At 48.0% G+C, this 18819-nt stretch overlaps 2 protein-coding genes across 2 annotated transcripts in view; one reads left to right on the forward strand and one right to left on the reverse strand.

The window, feature by feature from the left end:
• Nucleotides 1-18819, reverse strand: part of MYO7B (myosin VIIB) — a 79179-nt gene that overhangs the window by 55746 nt on the left and 4614 nt on the right. Inside the window, exons 2-7 of the mRNA XM_006153691.3 lie at nt 17460-17503; nt 8132-8245; nt 7013-7165; nt 5306-5490; nt 2599-2720; nt 493-635 (exon numbers count right to left, since the gene is read on the reverse strand). Coding sequence (XP_006153753.1) covers nt 493-635; nt 2599-2720; nt 5306-5490; nt 7013-7165; nt 8132-8245; nt 17460-17477 — 735 coding nt within the window. The 5' untranslated portion in view covers nt 17478-17503. The remainder of the gene's footprint in view (nt 1-492; nt 636-2598; nt 2721-5305; nt 5491-7012; nt 7166-8131; nt 8246-17459; nt 17504-18819) is intronic.
• On the forward strand, nt 9624-10241 carry LOC102494394 (gem-associated protein 8). Its single transcript, XM_006153712.1, has one exon. It carries the CDS (start codon nt 9624-9626, stop codon nt 10239-10241), a length of 618 nt encoding a protein of 205 aa, XP_006153774.1.

Below are 18819 nucleotides of genomic sequence, written 5' to 3' on the forward strand. Positions count from 1 at the left end.
AGAAAGAAAGAAAGAAAGAAAGAAAGAAAGAAAGAAAGAAAGAAAGAAAGAAAGAAAGAAAGAAAGAAAGAAAGAAAAAGAAAGAAAAGGAATGGTAGCATCAAAGAGTGAATAAAATTATGTGGGTAGAAAATTGTAAACTCTGGGCTGGCAGGTGGTGTGGTGGTTAAGGCACTGGATTCCCACATGGTCGACTATGGTTTGAGTCTTGAACCTGGTGACTTGCTTTCTCACTTTCCCTTTTTCTCTCCCTGTCTCTCGTCAAATTAAATAATAATAATTAATTAATTAATTAAATCTTTTAAAAATATTAAAAACTGAAAAAACTCCATTGTTTGTTTTTCTGGGTACTAAGAAGGCCTGTCATTATCCAATGAGGCCGGTGAGGTCTGGCAAGACCCCTGGTAAGGGGAAAGGGCGGAGACAGAGTGATGGAAGAGGCTCTCTTGGAAACTTCTGAACTCCCCATCCAGTGGTGGCTGGAGGCCTCACCTGCCGGCACACCCGGGACTTCTCTAGGAGAAACTGCTCGATGCGCGCGCCCTCAATCACCCCACTGGGGTTGAAGTAGATATCGATGTACTTCCCGAAGCGACTCGAGTTGTCATTACGGATAGTCTTGGCGTTTCCGAAGGCTGAAGGTGAGCGGGCAATGCACGTAATGGGAGCAGAGAGAAATTCACCATTAGAGGGGTCATCCGGGAAGGCTTCTGAGAGGCAGTGGCTGCCCGCCAGCAGAGAAGGGTGGCCAAGGGTGCACCAGATAGCAATGGCAGTCAAGAGCATGATAAGAGGAAGGCAAAGTGCAGGCGAAGGCTAGGAGGGCAGGAGCCTAGGGTGTGTTTGTAGAGTGGGAGACTTGGCCAGTGCGTAGGACATAGGAGGAGAGCAGTGGACGGTAGAACAGGGAGACACAGAGCCTTGACTGCCAGGCTCAGATGTTGAGAAGTGGTTCTGCAGACGGAGATGGGAAAGCTTCTAAGGAAGAGTGGGAGTAGGCAGAGGCTAGGGTAGAGAGAGCAAACTTGCAGGGAGAGTGGCAAGAGCTGGTCTAGCCTAGGGCACAGGTGAGGCAGCTGATCCCAAGTGCCCTTGGTAGACCTACTTCTGCAAGCTTTTCTGATGTGGTCCATAGTAAGGAAGATATTTTGCATCATGTCCTATTGAGTCATCAGAAAATTCATGACATACTTTTCTATGCAAAAATGCATCATAACTTTTTGACAACCCAACAGTGTCTACACATCCCCACCTGTACACTCACAATAAAAACAAAATCCTCAGTACAGGTTCTTACCAAGAACAACACGTGGGAGTATTTTCTCTTCTCTGACATTTCATTTGTTTTAAAAGACTGATTTCATAATCCATTGATGGACTGGGTTGTGGTTTAAAAACTATCACCATCTAGGCTGGCCTTGTAGCCTAGTGATTAAGGGAAGCCAGATCCTATATGGCCAATCACGGTTTGTATCCTGGCCCAGGCAGCTTGAAAAACATTCTGGGTGCATGTTTGAGCAAGCCCCAAATCCCGACAGGATGGAGAAATGGAGGAGAAGGGATTGTAGCATGACCATTCCCCATAGGGGGTGTGTGTGGGGAGGGGTGCTTCTGCCTCTGCCATACTCTCTGTCTCTTCCTGGTGAGTGCACATGCCTACTCTCTGACAAAGAGGGAAGGAAGGAAGGAAAGGAAGAAAATTCCACCATCCAACATTTGTCCTTTGATATAGATAAAAAGGGTTCCTTGGGGACAAGCAGATGGACTCCCACGTAGTCAACCATGGTTCGAGTCCCAGACTTGGCAGCTTAAAACTCATGCTGGGCACATGTGCATGTGTGCCCAAGATCCTGAGAGGATAATGGAGGACAAGGGACTGTGGTGTGACCAACCCTCTGGGGGGTGATTTCTCACTTTCTATCTCTGTCTCTCTGACAAGTGCACATGCCCTATAGCAAAAATCTCCCAAAAAAAATTTTTTTAAATTAACCTCTTGTGGTCCTAACTCTAGCCCCTCAACTGCTACCTAGGGGACCTGCACCAACACACCCAGCATTTCCCAAGTTGATCTTGGAGCTCTTTTAAAGAGAAATGGAATGCTTCTTATAATCCTGCAGGATTTTTGCACACTCAGCGAAAGTTTGTTTGTTTGATTGCTTGTTTTTAATTGCCAGAGGGTCTGTGAGCTCACCAGAGAGAGGGAGGGAGAGAGAGGGAGAAATACCCCCCCCCCACCACACACACACACACACACACACACATGGGACATGGTCACATCACAATCCCTTCTCCATCTCTCCCTCTTGTTAGGATTTGGGGTATGCATGCAGATGTGCCCAGTGTGTTTTTCAAGCTACTGGGGCAGGAGCTCAAACTGCAGTTGGCCATGTGGGATTCAACTCCCTTAATCATTAGGCCATAGGGCTGGCCCAGGGAAAAATTATTAATTCATCAGCCTTTCTCCATCATGTCACCTGGGAGCTCCTACACTACCACCCACTCCACCCTCGGCCAAAGGTTTATGGCTCTCCTGTCCTTCCCCACATGCACCTCCTGGCAGGAAGGCTCCACTCAATGGGGCCGGGAGTGATCTCTTACCTTCCAGGATGGGGTTGGCCTCCAGAACCTGCTGCTCAATCCAGGAATGCTGTCCACTGACAGTGGCCAAGAACTGCAGGATGAGCTTGGTGCTCTCTGTCTTCCCGGCCCCAGACTCGCCACTGCCAAGAGAAGATATAGGGCCGTGAGTCTACAGGACAGCTATTTTTTCAACACTCTCAGCAATCCTGTCAGGCCTGCTTTCTGGGCCAGTCTGACAGGGACCCTCTCCCCACACAGAAACCCTATTGCATTTGCCCTGAAGTCGCCACTGGGGGTTGGGAAGGTCTTTAGACCGTTTGTTGTTTAAGTCATTGGTGTGTTTGTCTCTTCTTCCCTGCTTGGCTGCAAAACTCCCTGCAGGCCCAGTGGGATCTGGCTCACCCCAGAGTCACCAGCACAGTGTCCAGTAAGTGCAGATGAATGAGTGAAGTGACTTGATGTCTTGCGGGTGGAGTGTGGCCCACAGGCGACAGTCTGTCCCTTGGTCAGGGATGCAGAACCCACAGGCCCTACCCGGGGCTGCTGAATCAGAATCTGTGTTGCACAAGGCCCTCAAGGAAGACCCCTATGCTTCAGTTTGTGTCCTGAGCTCCTACTGTTACACAGCTTCAAACTCTGGCCAGTTTTTTCCTCCTCTTGTGCTTTTTTGAAGCAAATCCCAGACAAATATTGCTTCGTCTGAAAATACCATCTTTCAAAAAAATTAATATCAAAGGGTTGACAACCGCTACACCAATGGGGCAGAGTAAGATCAACAAACCTCCACTGACAGCTGTGGACTTGCGGGTGTCTGTTATGCCAGCTGGTTTTACATACATGAGTTCTTCAACTACCCACCCACATAGGAACAAGACGCTGAATGCAGAGAGCTTATGAGGACCTGCTCATGGGCCCAGAGGAAACCTGGGCAGAGGAGAACCCAGGGATACCCAAGGCGACCTTCTGTACATTGCAATGAACCAAAACTCAGGGAGCCCTTTCCTCTGTCTAGACACACACTCAGCAAAGCACTGCCACTCTGCAGGTGGAAGCTGGCCCTGGGGGGCTTTCTGGCCAGCTGGTCTGTAGCCTGGGATCTCTTGAAGCAAGGCAAGTGCCTCCTGTCTTGGGGAACAAATTGGGAGCTTTAGCTCTCTCCCAGAATGCTTCTCTGTCTTCCTCTCCAGAGGCGTGGGTTTGAATCCCTCACTTCACGGCTGCGCATCACTGAGAAAATATCTCAACGTCACTGATCATAGGTTTTCCCAATAGTGACTTGGGAATGGAAATAGCTCCTTGAGAGAGTTGCCGAGGACATTAAATATGATCACCTATGCCATGGGACTTCACTGCTCTCTGTTCAAATGCCCTCCTCTAAGAGGTCGTACCTGGTTTCCCTCTTCTTAAAGCAGAAGCCCTACCACTTCTTTGCCTTTTCCCTACCATGTTTTTCTTCAAAGCTCTCAGTCCCTGCTGAAGATGTGCTTAGCTGTGGCTAGTCTGTCTCCTCTTTGGGGACGTAAGCTCTGTGAGGAAGGGATATTACTCTTTCTTTTGCTGCTATATCCCCATTAGGACAGTGAAGAACACATGGATGGAGCATGGTAAAATCTCAAACGAGTGAATGCATGCATGAACAAATAAATGATTTTACTAGAGCAAAAAGCATGGTGTCCCAGAGCCAAATTCCCACTTCCTCCTTGGTACCAGGAGGGTCAAAGGAAGAGAGAGGGCAGGTCAAAGAGTCTCTGATGCAGAATCAGAGCTTGGACTGAAAAAAGGACACATTTTCTGGGGCCCGGAGATCTGAGAGCTTCCCTGGAGTCACAGCTGCCCATCTCCCACAAGGCCTGCCCTGAATTTTTCTTTTTTGTCAGAGAGCAGGTGTGCTTGCCAGAGAGGATGGGGTGGGGGTGGAAGGGGCAGGTGACAAAGCATCCCCCCATGGGTGATGGTCATACCTCAATCCCTTCTCCTCCATCTCTCCCTTAGGGGATTTTGGGCATAGACACACACCCAGCATGTTCCTCAAGCTGCCAAGTCCTGGGCTTGAAACATGCAGCCAGCCATGGAGATCCAGCTGCCTTAACCACCACCCCACTGGTTGGCCCCTAAAATTTTTTTTAGTGAGGTCTTGCCTGTTTGACTGCACCCCCAAGTGCCTAATCAGGGCCCCATTTCTACTTTTTTTTTTTTGAGAGGTTTTTGCTATAGGGCGTGTGTGTTTGCTGGAGAGACAGAGAGAGACATAGAGACAGAAAGTGAGAAATTAACCCCACCCCCGATAGGATGGCCACGCTGCAACCCCTTCTCCTTCAGTCTCCTCTTGGGATTTTGGGCATGCACACACATGCACCCGGCATGAGTTTCAAGTTGCTAGGTCTGGAACTCAAACCACAGTCAACTATGTGGGAGTCCAGTGATCTAACCATTATGCCATCTGCTAGCCCTAGGGTCCCATTTCTAAAGCAGCCCATCCCAGCCTTCCTTCATTGATGCAGTGAAAACACATTGTGGGCTGGGGCAGTGCAGGCCCCGGAGAGAAGAGGCTTTGGAGGGACTTCTCAGGGATGCAGGGACAGCGGGGTCTGTTCCGGGCATGGAGAACGATTGTGTTTAGATAAGGAAAGCCCTGACCACATCAGCTTTGCAGATGGGCTGATCGGGAGGTATGGGGAGAGGGAGGCTCAGCGGCCATGCCTGACCCACACCCCACCACACATACCTGATGACACAGCACTGGTCCCTCTTGTTCTTCTTCATGTTGAAGTAGCAGTTGTTGGCGATGGCAAAGACGTGTGGGGGCAGCTCGCCCACATGGCGGCTGTAGAACAGCTGCTCCTGCTCCAGGGTGTAGAGGGGCAGCACCTGGAACGGGTTCACGGCCACCAGGATGGAGCCTGTGTAGGTCTGGAGAGGAAGTGGGGTCAGTGCTGGCCCCCAGGTACAGCTGTTCTGTAGGCCTTGGCCTTCAGTACAGCTCCCGAGTGTTACTGGAACCTGCTTACTCGGTGAGGAAGTGGGTGCTCAGATCCTTCCTCTGACAAGTTGGGGTGTCCACCAAGAATGTGACACCTCCTTGGGACACCTCCTCGGGGAGGCGAAATGTTTACCGTTTGGCACCTGACCTGGTACTTAGAAGGAACTCAATAAAAATGGGTTGAGGGCCAGTGGGTGGCACGGTGGTTGGGCACTGGACTCCTACATGGTCAATCTGGTTTGAGTCTCAGAACTGGCAGCTTGCTTTCTCATTCTCTCTCTCTCTTCTCTCTCTCTCTCTCTCTCTCTCTCTCTCTCTCTCTCTGGTGAGCACATGTGTCCTATAGCAACTTTAAAAATAATAGCAATAACAAATAAAACTAAATAAATAATTCTTAAAAAAAAAAACAAAACTGGGTTGAATGGATGAGAGAAGTCTCCACCTGCTCCTGCCAGGCCTCCCTGAAGACTGGCCAGCAGTTGTACCCCTACCAATCTGGCATTCCCCAAGCCCTCAGGGACCTCCACCCAAGATCATCTGCTCCCCCTAGACCCCACTGTCCCATCTGGGGTTGAGACAGGGAGAGCCTTCATGACAAGCCACTGGAGGTCTTTATTTTAGGAATGGAGAAGACACGCCCCTGGCATCGAGACTATGAGGACTGGGTAAAGAGTGCGTGTACAAGTCTGTGGAAAGGACAAACTCCATCTGGCTCACTGCTGTTATCTGTCCAGGGCTCTGCCTGTTCAGCCCAAGAAGATGCAATGTCCTGTCCTCTCCTTCCCCAGGGGTCTCCTGCTTCTCTCCAGCTCCTCTTAGCAGCCTAGAAGGTCTATCAAAGCCAAACTAGCTACCCCTCCTGACCAGATGACCAGAGGAGAGACCAAAGCAGACAGTGCCTCTCCCACACTACATACACTTGGGTAGAGCCCTTGGAAGCCGGGTGGTGGGAAGGGGAAACTGGTATCAACTTCAGATACCAGCTCTCCCGGGGAAATCTGCCCTGGAACTAGGACAAGAGCCTTTGGGCTGGCTCATGTCTACCCACTCAGCCTCTTTGTCTAGGGATCAGGACTCTGGGGTCCTGGCTGTTGTGGGACTTTTGGGAGAGCAGAAGTCTTCTGTCTGTGATCCTATCTCTACAACAGGGCCACCCAGTGGCCTTCAGTGTCCACTCTATGTCAGAGCCAGCCTTTTGCTCAGCCACCAGCAAAGGAAAGGAGCAGCATCCTGTGAGTACTGTACTGTGCTGGATGTCAACCTCTGCACCCTTGAGGAGTGAGTCCTGGTTTCTTTTGGGTTGGAGAGCAGAAATAAGGAAAGGTTAGGTACCCCACCCACCACCCAGCCAGGTATGGGGCTGGCTCTGGACCCCTGGTGTATCGCTTTCCTCCCCTTCCAGAAGGTTCAGCCCCTGCAGGTGGGTGTCCCCCCAGGTGGGGTGGAACTCACATAGATCTTGTGCTGCCGGTAGCGGATCAGGAGGTTGTGCACCATGCCTGCTTCATGCAGGTCCCCCAGGCGGATCATATCATCTACTCCCTGGGCCGAGTTGGGGTGCATGGGGCTGAGGGTACCCAGGTCCTCTGCTTGGATCCAGTGTTCCTGGAATGACAGACACAAACTTTCCTGAGGGACAGCTCCACATGGGCCAGCCCTCTGAACCCCTCCAAGTTCTCAACAGTGAGGCAACCTGGGACCTGGGGCCAGCGGCCAGTCTCAGGCCTGGGCCAGTTAAGGACCCGTGACTGGATCAGATCCATCTATACCGGGGGTCAGCATCAGCGGCCAGTCTCAGGCCTGGGCCAGTTAAGAACCCGTGACTGGATCAGATCCATCTATACTGGGGGTCAGGAAGTGTCCAGGGCCTGGGGTCAAAGTGTATCTGGGCTGGGAGTGAATTTCAGACCAAGGACAGGGGGGCTTATAGTTAGAAGTTAGATTTAGGGTCAGGTTGTAGGTGGAGGCCTTGAAAGTTGTTGGAAGAAAAGTGTGCAAGTAAAAGCATTTTTAAAAAGATCTGTAAAGCATGATGCATGTAGGAGAGACCGTGGTTGTTTCCTAGCCTCCATAATTGGGAGCTCACAGGCAATGTAGAGCCTTCTCCTGAGGTACAGTGTGCACACTCCCCACCCCACAGCACTCAGTTGTGCAGAGAGAGCTGCCTGAGGAGGGCATTAATTGAGTTGGACCTTTGCCCTGCAAGCCCTTCCCCCTTGTCACCCTGGCCACCCTTGATGTCCTCAGGCAGAGGAGCTGGCTGCCAGTCCAGGCCACCTCAGCATCTTCCTCTCACTTGTGAGATTTTGCCCCTCCGTCTTTCTCACCCACCTTCCCCTCCTGCCCACTTACTTGGCAGACCCAGCTTTCTACCCTTCCCTTTTCCCTGCCACGGTTCCATCCCCATGCCACTCCTTCTTGCTTCCCTAATTCTCCTAGCTTCCCAGACTGCTACTCTCTAGACATTCTCCAGGACAAATGAGTGGTAAGACTGTGCATACAACCTCTGGTGTTGGGGACCAGGGTCAGAGACGGGGGGGGGGCACCTAGAGGAGGATCAGCAACACCTACCTTGCCCTCGTCATCCTCAACCAGGATTTTCCCTGGCTTTGTTTCTTTGACAATGCCCCCGATAGCCACGTCAGTCTTGTTGGTGGAGGGAGAGTCCAGCCATACATGGTCACCCTGGAGGGCAGAGAGAAGACAGTGGTCTGATCCTTGTCCCTTTTTCCCATCCTGCTAGAGATTTACCTGTCCTGGGAGCTGTCCTTCCAAGAGAGAGCTCCACAGTGGCTAGAACTCCTCTGTCACTCTCTCCCTATCTCTCCCTCCCTTTCCTCTGTCTCTGTCTCTTCCCATGTTGCCTCTGAGCATGTGTCACATGCCTTGTCCACTAGGCAGGTACCAAATGCTGCCTGCACAGCTTCCTTTCGGGTCTCTGCCTTGCCTTGGCCGCTGTTTATGAAGGCAGTGTGGCAGACTGTGTTGAGAGCAGAGGGACTCCCAAACCTGAGGATGGTGGCAGGAGCTGAACTTTTTACTTGCATCTTCTCTGACATCACCCACAAACAACTAGGAGCAAGAGAAACAGACACCAAACCACCATCTTCAGGGAAACTGGAGGATAGCTGAGCCTCAGAGCCACAGAACCGGCAAGAGGACTGCCAGAGATAAGATGTTCCTGGCTGCAGATTTCAGAAGGAGGTGGCAAAGTTTATTTCTCAATGTGTGGACACATCCAGATGTACAAAATCAGCAGGTCTAGCTGCCACAGCAGGAGCGAGGGCATGAAGGGGTGGCAGTGGAGCTTTGCTGGCCCGCCTTGGTTCTAAGAAACACACCAGCCATTTCTGTGGGAAGCAATCAGAAAGGCCCTACAGTGCCCAGATCTGTTGGCTGAGGTGAGTAAAGACTGAAAACTCACAGATGAGGCTTCTGCTAGCCTGTAGCAAGACATTGACTTCACAAGAACCTCCTTCTGATCCAAGAAGGCTCACCCCATTCAAAGAGGAATAATCCCATGGGAACCAGTACAGGTGTACATGTGAAGATTCCGAAATCCACACAGGGAAGGATCCATCACGTAACACTAATCAAAAGAAACTCCCACAGAGCAGCAGAAAGTGGAGAGCAGGGCTTCCCCACCAATTAAAAAACATTTACGAGATACAGGTCAAAGACAAAAGAGCTCAGGCATCACTGTGGTGAGATAACGGGAGAATAAGGCCTGAGTTGGCAGAGTTGAAGAAAAAGCAGCAAGGGAAAGAAACAGACCAAAAATGAAAGGAAAATCAGAAGCGACAACAGAAGACTATGCACTGTTTTCTTTTGTTTTCTAAAGTAAGGATCATAAAAAATAGGAAAAATGTGAGCAAAATGATAGACATTTTAAAAAATTAAGGTTAGGAAGAAAGGGGTAGATATCAAAAATAGACCAGAATAGATTCCCTACTCCCACCCCTGGTCTCTCCCAAGAAAAGTAGGCCCCCGCTAGCCCACCACCCAGGATCTGCAGTCTGCGCGCCCACGAGGTCCAGTGCCTGTTGAGACTTGGCAATCCGTGATGGCAGCAAAGGCGTCAACGTTGAAAGCTCCGCACGCGTGGTATTCTCATCCAGTGTATGCAAGATACTGGCAACAGCATCAGCAAGCGAAGGCTTGGATGCGAAGCCACCAGGTCGCCTACAGGAAGGCCGTGGAGTCCTATTTCTCTTCCCCGTGTTACTTGGCTTTCAGAAGGTCTGGGCAGCATGCATATGACAGCAGCAGGACCCAGACATCCACAGTAGAAGACCAAGCTTTGTTCAAAGAAGAAGAGGCAGAAAGTGAGTCAGAGGAGGAGGTGGAATACGACCTGAGCAACAGGGAAGTCACCGAAGAGCTCCGCCAGTACTTTGTAGAAACTGAGAGGCACAGAGAAGAGCGGCAGCGGCAGCAGCAGCTGGAGGCGGCGCGCCTGGACGACTACGTGAACGCCGACCACGGCCTGTACTACAAGCCCTGCCGGGCAGTCGGGCCCCCAGCCCAGAGGCCCGGCGAGCAGCGCAAAGCCGAGATGCAGCATTTGTACAGGGACAGCACAGCCAAGATCCTGGCCATGGAGGCTGCGGTGCAGCTGCGGAGCAAGCACTGTGACAGAAAGCAGCCCAGGTACTGGCCCGTCATTCCCCTGAAGTTCTGAGCCCTGGCACAAGGGCCCTGACATGTTTCTGAAAGGGGTCCCCAGTCTCACCCCCTTCCTCCTGGATACACACTCTTCTCTCCTTCTGTACTTTACTCAGGGAAAGGGGTCTTTCTACTGGGAGAGAAGCATGTTCACCAGAGTCTCAGTGGGAGTGGATGTCATATGCCAGCCACTTGGAAGTCAGAGGATGTATATTGTCGCCATCATGAGAGTTTTTCTTGGCACCAAATGATGATTTTGTATATATTACACTTTTTTTTATATTGCCAATAGTAGTGTTCGATTCATTAAAGTCCTTGCCTAGATATGTATATATATAAAAAAAAGATCAGAATATAGAATATCCAAGAAGAAAACTGGAGGAATAAAAGAACAAAAGGTTTTTTTTAAAGATATAATTCCAGGGACCAGCAGATGGCATAATGGTTATGTTGCTGGACTCACATGTAGTTAACCACGGTTCAAGTCCCAGACCCAGAGGCTTAAAACTCATGCCAGGTGAATATGGAGGTTCCTCAAAGATCTATACACAGAACTACCATGTGATCCAGCAATCCCACTTCTGGGTATCTTCCCAAAGGACAGGAGAATGCTCAGTTGGAAAAGCGTGTGCACAGCAATGTTTACTGCAGCTTTATTCACGATCACTAAGACATGGAACCAACCCGAATGTCCACAAACTGATGAATAGATTGAAAAAGTGTGGCACATATACTCTATGGAATACTACTCAGCCATAAAAAAGCAAGACCCTGGCATTTGATAGAAAGTGGTCAGATATGGAGGATCTATTGCTGAGTGAAGCAAGCCAGGATATGAAAGAAAGATACAGTTTGTATCCACTTTATACCGACTATCTGCACTCTGTGGTAGAGATTGAAATATCGGAGGGCATAAAAGCAGTGAAAATAGTTATGGATGCTGAAGAAGGTGTGGAACAGGGCAAGAGAAGGGAAGAGTATAAGGTAGCAAGAGAACAGAGAGGCATGACATTAGTGGGACACAGAACTGGCTTATTTCCTGTTGATAACATGTTTAGTATTCTCGACTGGTAATGGTCTGAGAAGTATTTCATGTTGGGTAAATTCTTTTCACAAGCAAAGTGATATATAGCAATTGAATGTTTAAAAAAATAATGAGAATAATAATAATAATCTGGAAAAAATGATGAAAGTTATTCGATGATGATGATGGGGATTTTAATGTCTTTGTCTTGACTGATATGCATGGTATTCCTTCAGGAAAAAGAAATGTAATACACTGCAAAGATATATATGATTCAATGTAATATAAACAAGATTATGATAATAATAAATAAAATTTGAAAAGAAACTCATGACAGGTGCATGTGTATGTGTGCCAAAAATCCCAAAAGGAGAACAGATGAGAAAGGATTGTGGCATAGCCATCACCCTGGAGGGTAATTTCTTGCTTTCTGTCTCTCTGGCAAGTGCACACACCCTATAACTAAAAATCTCTCTCAAAAAAAAAAAAAAAAGATATAATTCCAGACAAGTTTTCAGAAATCAAAGGTTTTTTTGTTTGCTTGTTTAAGGTTTTGTCACAGGGCTTATGTGCTCACCAGAGAGAAACAGAGACAGAAAGAGGTAAAGTAAGAAGTCACTCCCCAGGAGGGATGGCCATGCCACAATCCTTTCTCCTCCATTGTCATCTTGGGAGTTTGGCCACATGCTCACATGTGCCTGGAGTGATTTTCAAGTCACCAGGTCCAGGACTCAGACTGTAGTTGGCCATGTGAAAGTCTAGCATTATAACCACTATGCCAGCTACTGGCCCTCAACAAGCCTTTTTATTTTTAGTTGTCAGAGAATGTGTACATTACCAGAAAGAGACAGAGAAAGGAAGGACCTCACACACACACACACTGACGAGGTGAGATCATGCTGCAATCCCTTCTCCATTTCTCCATCCTTTTAGGATTTGGGGCACACATGCATGCCAGGACTTAAACTGCAGTTGGCAATGTGGGATTTAGCTCCCTTAACCACTGGGTCATGGGGCTGATCAAAGAAGCTTTGAGTCTATAGATTAAAACATGTACTGAGGCCCAGGAAATAATGACAAAAAAAAAAAGGAAAGAAAGAAAAAGAGAAGGAAGGGCCAGCAGTTGGCATAATGGCTATGTCGCTGGACTCCCATGTAGTCGACCATGGTTCGAGTCCTGGACCCAGTGGCTTAAACTCACACCAGGCATGGGTGCGTGTGTGCCAAAAATCCTGAGAGGAGAATGGAGGAAAAGGGATTGAGGCATGGCCATCCACCCTGCGGGGGGGTGGGGTGGGGGGGGTGTCTCGCTTTCTGTCTCTGTCTGTCTCTGTCTTTCTGGAGAGCCCATACACTCTATAGCAAAAAACTTCTCCAAAAAGAAGAAGGAAACTCTAGGACATATGCCAGTAAAAATTACTGAATTTGTAAAACAAGGAAATAACTTTTGAGGCTCAGCATACAAAAGAGAAAATCTAGTTTGGTTACAAAGAGAAAATGCAGGACAAATTCGAGTCTTACGAGAGGTGTAAATAATTCCTATAGTGATCTCAAAAAAGAGTAGCTTGGGAACCAGCAGTTAGCATAATGGCTATGTCGCTGGACTCCCACGTAGTCGACCGCGGTTCGAGTCCTGGACCCGGTGGCTTAAAACTCACGCCGGCTGCGTGTGCATATGTGCCCAAGATCCCGAGAGGAGTATGGAGGAGAAGGGATTGTGGTGTGGCCATCCCCCCTGGGGGGTGATTTCTCGCTTTCTGTCTCTCTGTCTCTGTCTGTCTGGCGAGCGCACACGCCCTATAGCGAAAAACCTCTCCAAAAAAAAAAAAAAAAGTAGCTCATCCCTGAGGATGGCCCACATCACAAAAAAAAAAAAAGAGTAGCTCATCCATGAGGATGGCCACTATCAAAAGAACAGAAAATTGCAAATGTTGGCAAGAGTACAGAAAAATTGGAAATGTTGTGCACCACTGGTGGAAATGTAAAATGTTATAACCATTAAGGAAAACAGTATGGTGATTCCTCAAAAATTCTACACAGTATATATTAACATATGATGCACTAATCCCACTTCTCAGTATAGATCCAAAAGAATTAAAAGCAGGAAACTGAAGAAATAGTTGCACATCTATGTTCATCACTGCATTATTCGAAATAACCAAGAGGGGGAGCAACCCAAATGTCCATTGACAGATGAACGGACAAAGAAAATAAAAAACAAACAAAAAAAAGGAAAAAATCTAAAAAGAAGACAAAGACTATACACACACATACACACCCACACCCACATCCACACACACACATGCTAAAAGAAAACAGGGTATACATACACTGGAATATTATTCAGCCTTAAAAAAAAGGAAAGCCTAGCATGAGTTCCAAGATGGATGAACCTTGAGGACACTAGGCAAAATAACCCAATTACAAAAGGACAAATGCTATGTGATCCATTAAAATGAAGCATCTAACTAGTCAAATCATAGAGACAGAAAGCAGAAAGGTGGTTTCCATGGGCTGAGGAGCAGAGCATTAATGTTAATAGATATCAAGTTTCAATTGTGTAAGGCGGAAAAGTTCTGGAGATACGGTGCACAAAAATGTGAATATATTTAACACTACCGAACTGCATACTTAAAGATGGCAAACTTAACATTTCATTTTTCTACTACAATTTCAAAAAAATAAAAGTAATTCAATGTTTTGTTTTTTTTTTCCAGGCAAATGATCATTCCAGTATAAAGGTAACAAACATTATTTCTATAAACCTTCTAGGGAAAAACCAAGGACAGATTTCAATACAGAGTACAAAGCATAAAAATAGATTTAGTCCAAAACACACCATCATGAAATTTCAGAATAGCTATGAACCAAGAGAAGATTATAAAAACTTTCAGAGAGGAAAGAAATAAGTTTTATACAAAGAATCAAGAATTAGAATAGTAGAATGGAATTAGACTTCTCCACAGCAGTGCTAGACACAGAGGACAATGTAAAATGAATGATGATTTCACAATTCTCAGGGAAAATGACATCCCACGTGGATCTCATGCCTGACTGACCTGAAACGAGAACAAATTGTGGCACAGAGGTAATGCAACACTGAGATGCGAAGGCCACATGGGAAGGTCCCAGGTTCAAGCCTGAGGTCTCCCTGTACACCTCAGGCACGCATGTGCTCACCCATGATCCTGCTGGCTATGGTTGGGGTGGTTCTCAGCCCTTGGGCACACGTGTACTCTGTTGGGTGTGCTGTTCTCTCTCATGGAGGAAATCAATGAATAAATTTGGAAGAAATATGAATAAAGATATTTATAGACATGCAATGTGTTGAAAGCATTGACCTCCTAAATACCCTTCCTCAGGAAGCTATGATAGCATGTTCTAGACAGAAACAGGGGAGTAAACAAAAGGAAAACTCCGTGGGCACACAAGACACCACTGAGATGCCACAGGCTAGCAACTCTGGGGGCAATTTCTTTCTGGAGATGAAAATGGTGGAGCTCACAATGGACAAAGCATTTTTGAAAGATTCACCATCTAGGAGAACATTGGGGGTTAATACAGTGATAAATGTGTAGAAAACTAAGCAAACAAGGGAGAAGAACAATTATGAAGTTAAAAGAAAACACAAGTACTTAGAGTACACTACATGGCTCAAGTGAGAGCAGCATTTATTATTATTTTTAAGTTTTTTTCTTTATGAAAGAAGGCATGCATGCATACATGTGTGTGCACATGAGCATGTGAGACGGTACCCACGACAATCTCCTGTTGTGCTACAGTCCTCTGCCCACAGCCCTCTCGCTAGTCAGGATCGTGGGCACACGTGTACCCAGTGTGCAAACTTGGGACTAATCTTAACCCAAGTAACTGTGGCTCCATGCTACTGCAAGCTCTGAATAAAATTGTTTCCATGTGGGACCAACAGATAGTGTAGCGGTTACATCGCTAGACTCCCACATGGCTGACCATGGTTTGAGTCCCAGATCCACTGGCTTGAAACTCACACCAGGCACATGTATATGCTTGCCTATGATCCTAGGAGAAGAAGGGAGAAGGGATAGTGGGATGGCTATCCTCCCTGAGGGGTGATTTCTTGCTTTCTGTCTCTGTCTCTCTGTCTCTCCAGCAAGCACATGTGTCCCATGGCAAAAATCTCTCCAAAAAAATTGTTGCCTTGTTCTCATTTGGTGGATTTATTTTCACACCAGCAAAACCTTTTAAACTGAAAAGAAAAAAGTGTCAGCTTGAGGAAAGAGAGAGGAAATTAAAGGTCAGGGACATAGGTGTTACAGAACCTTGGAAAGTGGCCACAGAGAACAGCAGCACCCGGGAGAAACTCAGAGATCTGAGGGTGAGGAAGCTCTCCTGTTCACTCTCATTCATGCTCTTTCTCACTTCCTGTCTCGCTTGCAAGATGGTTTAATAGGCAAGCTCAACTTTAAGACAGAAGTTCTGCCCTTTATGACCTACCGTTCAAACAAGACGACCACCTTCCCTTCAAAGAACTTCATCTTAGGAGATAAAGCAGGCCCACCATTATGATTTGGACTAATGTGACCCCAGAGGTAGCTTTCTAAACTGCTTGTAGTCACAGTCCCAGTGGGGCATTCGGACCTAACACATCCCAAAGGTGTATTCCTTTATGAAATGTTTGGCTTTGCCTTAAAACCATGTCTTGTTGTTCCAAAGCAGTGCCAAGTTCTAATGTTTGGGATTTAGTTACCCAAAGTCCTTGCAACCTGGATTTTTAGACCACAGAAGTACTCTCTCCAGCCTAAAACAGACTCATCTCCATTGTCGAATTGAAAATCCACTCTGACTGCCCATCCTGTGTCAGGGGCTGCAGGAGGGCTGTCTCAGGATTCCTGCTTGGTGATGGTATCCTTGCAGCAGTGTGGGCCCAGCTACGGTGAAAGGGCCATTATATGACTTTGCACCCCGGAGGATAAGATTAGGGGCATTTTCTTATCTTTGCAGCACTGTCTGGCTCTCCTGGGTTTGTGGAGTTAGGGGCAGGACCGGAAATATGGAAGGCAGGAAAGGATGCCCAATTCGGTTTGGGCTTCCCTCTGGGTCCCCCACCCCAGCCTCTGAGCTTCTCTCTGCCGTGTATGCACCCCTCCCAAAGGCCTGGAGGTCTGTCTCTACCTCCCAGGGCAAGGCAGTTCTCAGTGTTTGAGGATTTGAAAATGAATGCAAAACAAAATAAAACTGCCCTGCTTCCTTCATACAGAGGGAGCCATCTCTGTGACCAGCAGTTGGCCTAATGGCTATGTCTCTAGACTCCCCTGTAGTCGACCGCAGTTCGAGTCTCAGACCGGGTGGCTTAAACTCATGCAGGGCTTGTGTGCGTGCGTACTCAAGATGCCGAGAGAATAGAGGAGAAGGGATTGCAGCATGGCCATTCCCACCAGGAGGTGATTTTTCATTTTCTGTCTCTCTGTCTCTCTCTGTCTTTCTGGCAAGGGCACACACCCTATAGCAAAAACCTCTCAAACAAACAAACAAACAAAACAGAGGGAGCCATCTCTTGGCCACTGGGTCACAATGACAACTAATAGATAACTTGGTGAGTGAGGGGAACAGGACGCAGAACCTAAAGTGGCGCTTTGGACCGGAGTTTGATTCCACCCTGTCCTCTTCTTACTCAGCTACTGTTTTCCCTGGGTGAGCTCCCTGCAACTGCCACAATAAGACAACAAATGAGAAGTTCTTTTGCCAAGGCATTTTAAGCCCTGAATGTTAAGTGGGGTGACTACACAAGAATGGTCACCCCACTGAGGCCCAGAGGTTGACCACATTTGGTTTCTTCCTTTCTTTCTTTTCTTTCTTTTGTTTATTTATTTTTTTCTTCTGAGAGAGAGAAGTGTGTGTGTGTGTGTTGGTGGGAGGGGGTCAACCCAACAGGGTTCTCACATCGCTATCTCTCCCAGCCCCAGCCAACCTGGATCACAACATGCGTGTGTGTGCCTTGCATGCACAAGGAGGCAACAAGGACCTCCCATGTGTGTCCAGCATCAGGAACCATCGCACGGCTGCTGTGCCCCTGGCTGGTCCCACACTTCTGTTCTTGCCCCTCCAACTCCCTTGTCTCTGGTTTTCCTTACAGATCTCACTGCCTCTCTTCTTCCCTCAGAAGTGTTGTGGCTCAGCTTTAGGTAATAACTTCCACAAATGTCTCCTGGGTGGAGTAAACACCATTCTTACCAATCTGAACACTGACATCCCGAGTCAGCAGTGCACACGTCTGTCTGCGGAGAGAAAGCAGAATGTCAGCTCACACATGCCTGAAGCCGGCTCGCGCATTCTCCCCCACGCCTCCCTCAGTGCCCACCAGGGGGCCTGACTCAAGAAAGACCGAATAAGTGGGTGAATGAGTGACAGTCCCTTCTCAGTGCAAGAGATGCCTTCCTAGCTTCTTCATCCCGTCTTGCCTCTATATTTTGTACTCAGCCTTCGGCTCAACTCAGGGAAAGTAGTTCCCTGTTATCCATAAGCCCAAAGTCTATCTGACTTTATCTAAACTCAACAGCACCCTAGAACATGGCTATTCCCTACTTCATACATGGCGCTACGACAGAAAGGTGGACTGGTTAACTAGTAGCTTGGGTGGGACTCTGCCTTATGTCAAACCATCCCCAGCACCTGGCTGCTCCCAGGAGGTGCTTTGGGCACCAGCAGGCAGGCCTGATTTGCAGCCCACAGGCCAAGGAGGCGGTCAAGGCCTGATCTGAAAGACACCCCCATGCATTATCCTCCACCTTTCTCCTCCTTGCACTGATCAACATGAAGCAGGGACCAGATCTGATGTGCCTGGTGCCTTGTTTCTGGCATCTATTGGATTGTCAGGAAAGTCATAACTCATTTTTGCATGGAAATAGAAAATACTTCATGACTTTTCAGAGAACCCAACAGCACAGACCTGCCCCAGGACAGACTCAGTCGCTACTTGTCCAATGAAAGAGTGAACAAAGCCCTAGGAGAGGAGGTTACTTTGATGGCTGCTTTGGTGGGTGTGCAAGGGCACTCTGAGAAGTGCTGCTATCCCCATTTTATGGGTGAGAAAACTGAGGCTAAGAAATGCTAACAATTTTCCAAAACTGTCCAACTGATAAGCAAAGAAGGGGAGTCTTCTCTCAGATAGACCACGCTTGGATTTCTGGCCCTCCTGAAACCAGGAGAATAAATATTTATTTATTATTTGCTAAAAGGCACATGCATTTGCCAAAGAGAGACAGAGAGACAGAGTGAGAGGGAGAGAGCACCCTCTAATGGGGTATGGTCACTCCACAATCCCTTCTCAATTTTTCCAACCTGTTAGGATTTGGGGCACATATAGTGTGTTTTTCTTTTTCTTTCTTTCTTTTTTTTTTTTTGGAGAGGTTTTTGCTATAGGGTGCATGCTCTCGCCAGAAAGACAAAGAGAGATAGAGCCCCGGGGACGGACGCGAGCGAGGCAGCGGTGGGCGGAGTAGGCCCTGCGCCGGCCCACCTGGGCCCGGCTGCGGGTCACCTGCCACCCCCGGGGACCCCGTGCCGAGCGAGCGAGGCGGCGGCGGGCAGAAGG

The sequence above is a fragment of the Tupaia chinensis genome, unplaced genomic scaffold (genome assembly GCF_000334495.1).
Source record: "Tupaia chinensis unplaced genomic scaffold, TupChi_1.0 Scaffold000386_1, whole genome shotgun sequence".
Taxonomy (NCBI): domain Eukaryota; kingdom Metazoa; phylum Chordata; class Mammalia; order Scandentia; family Tupaiidae; genus Tupaia; species Tupaia belangeri.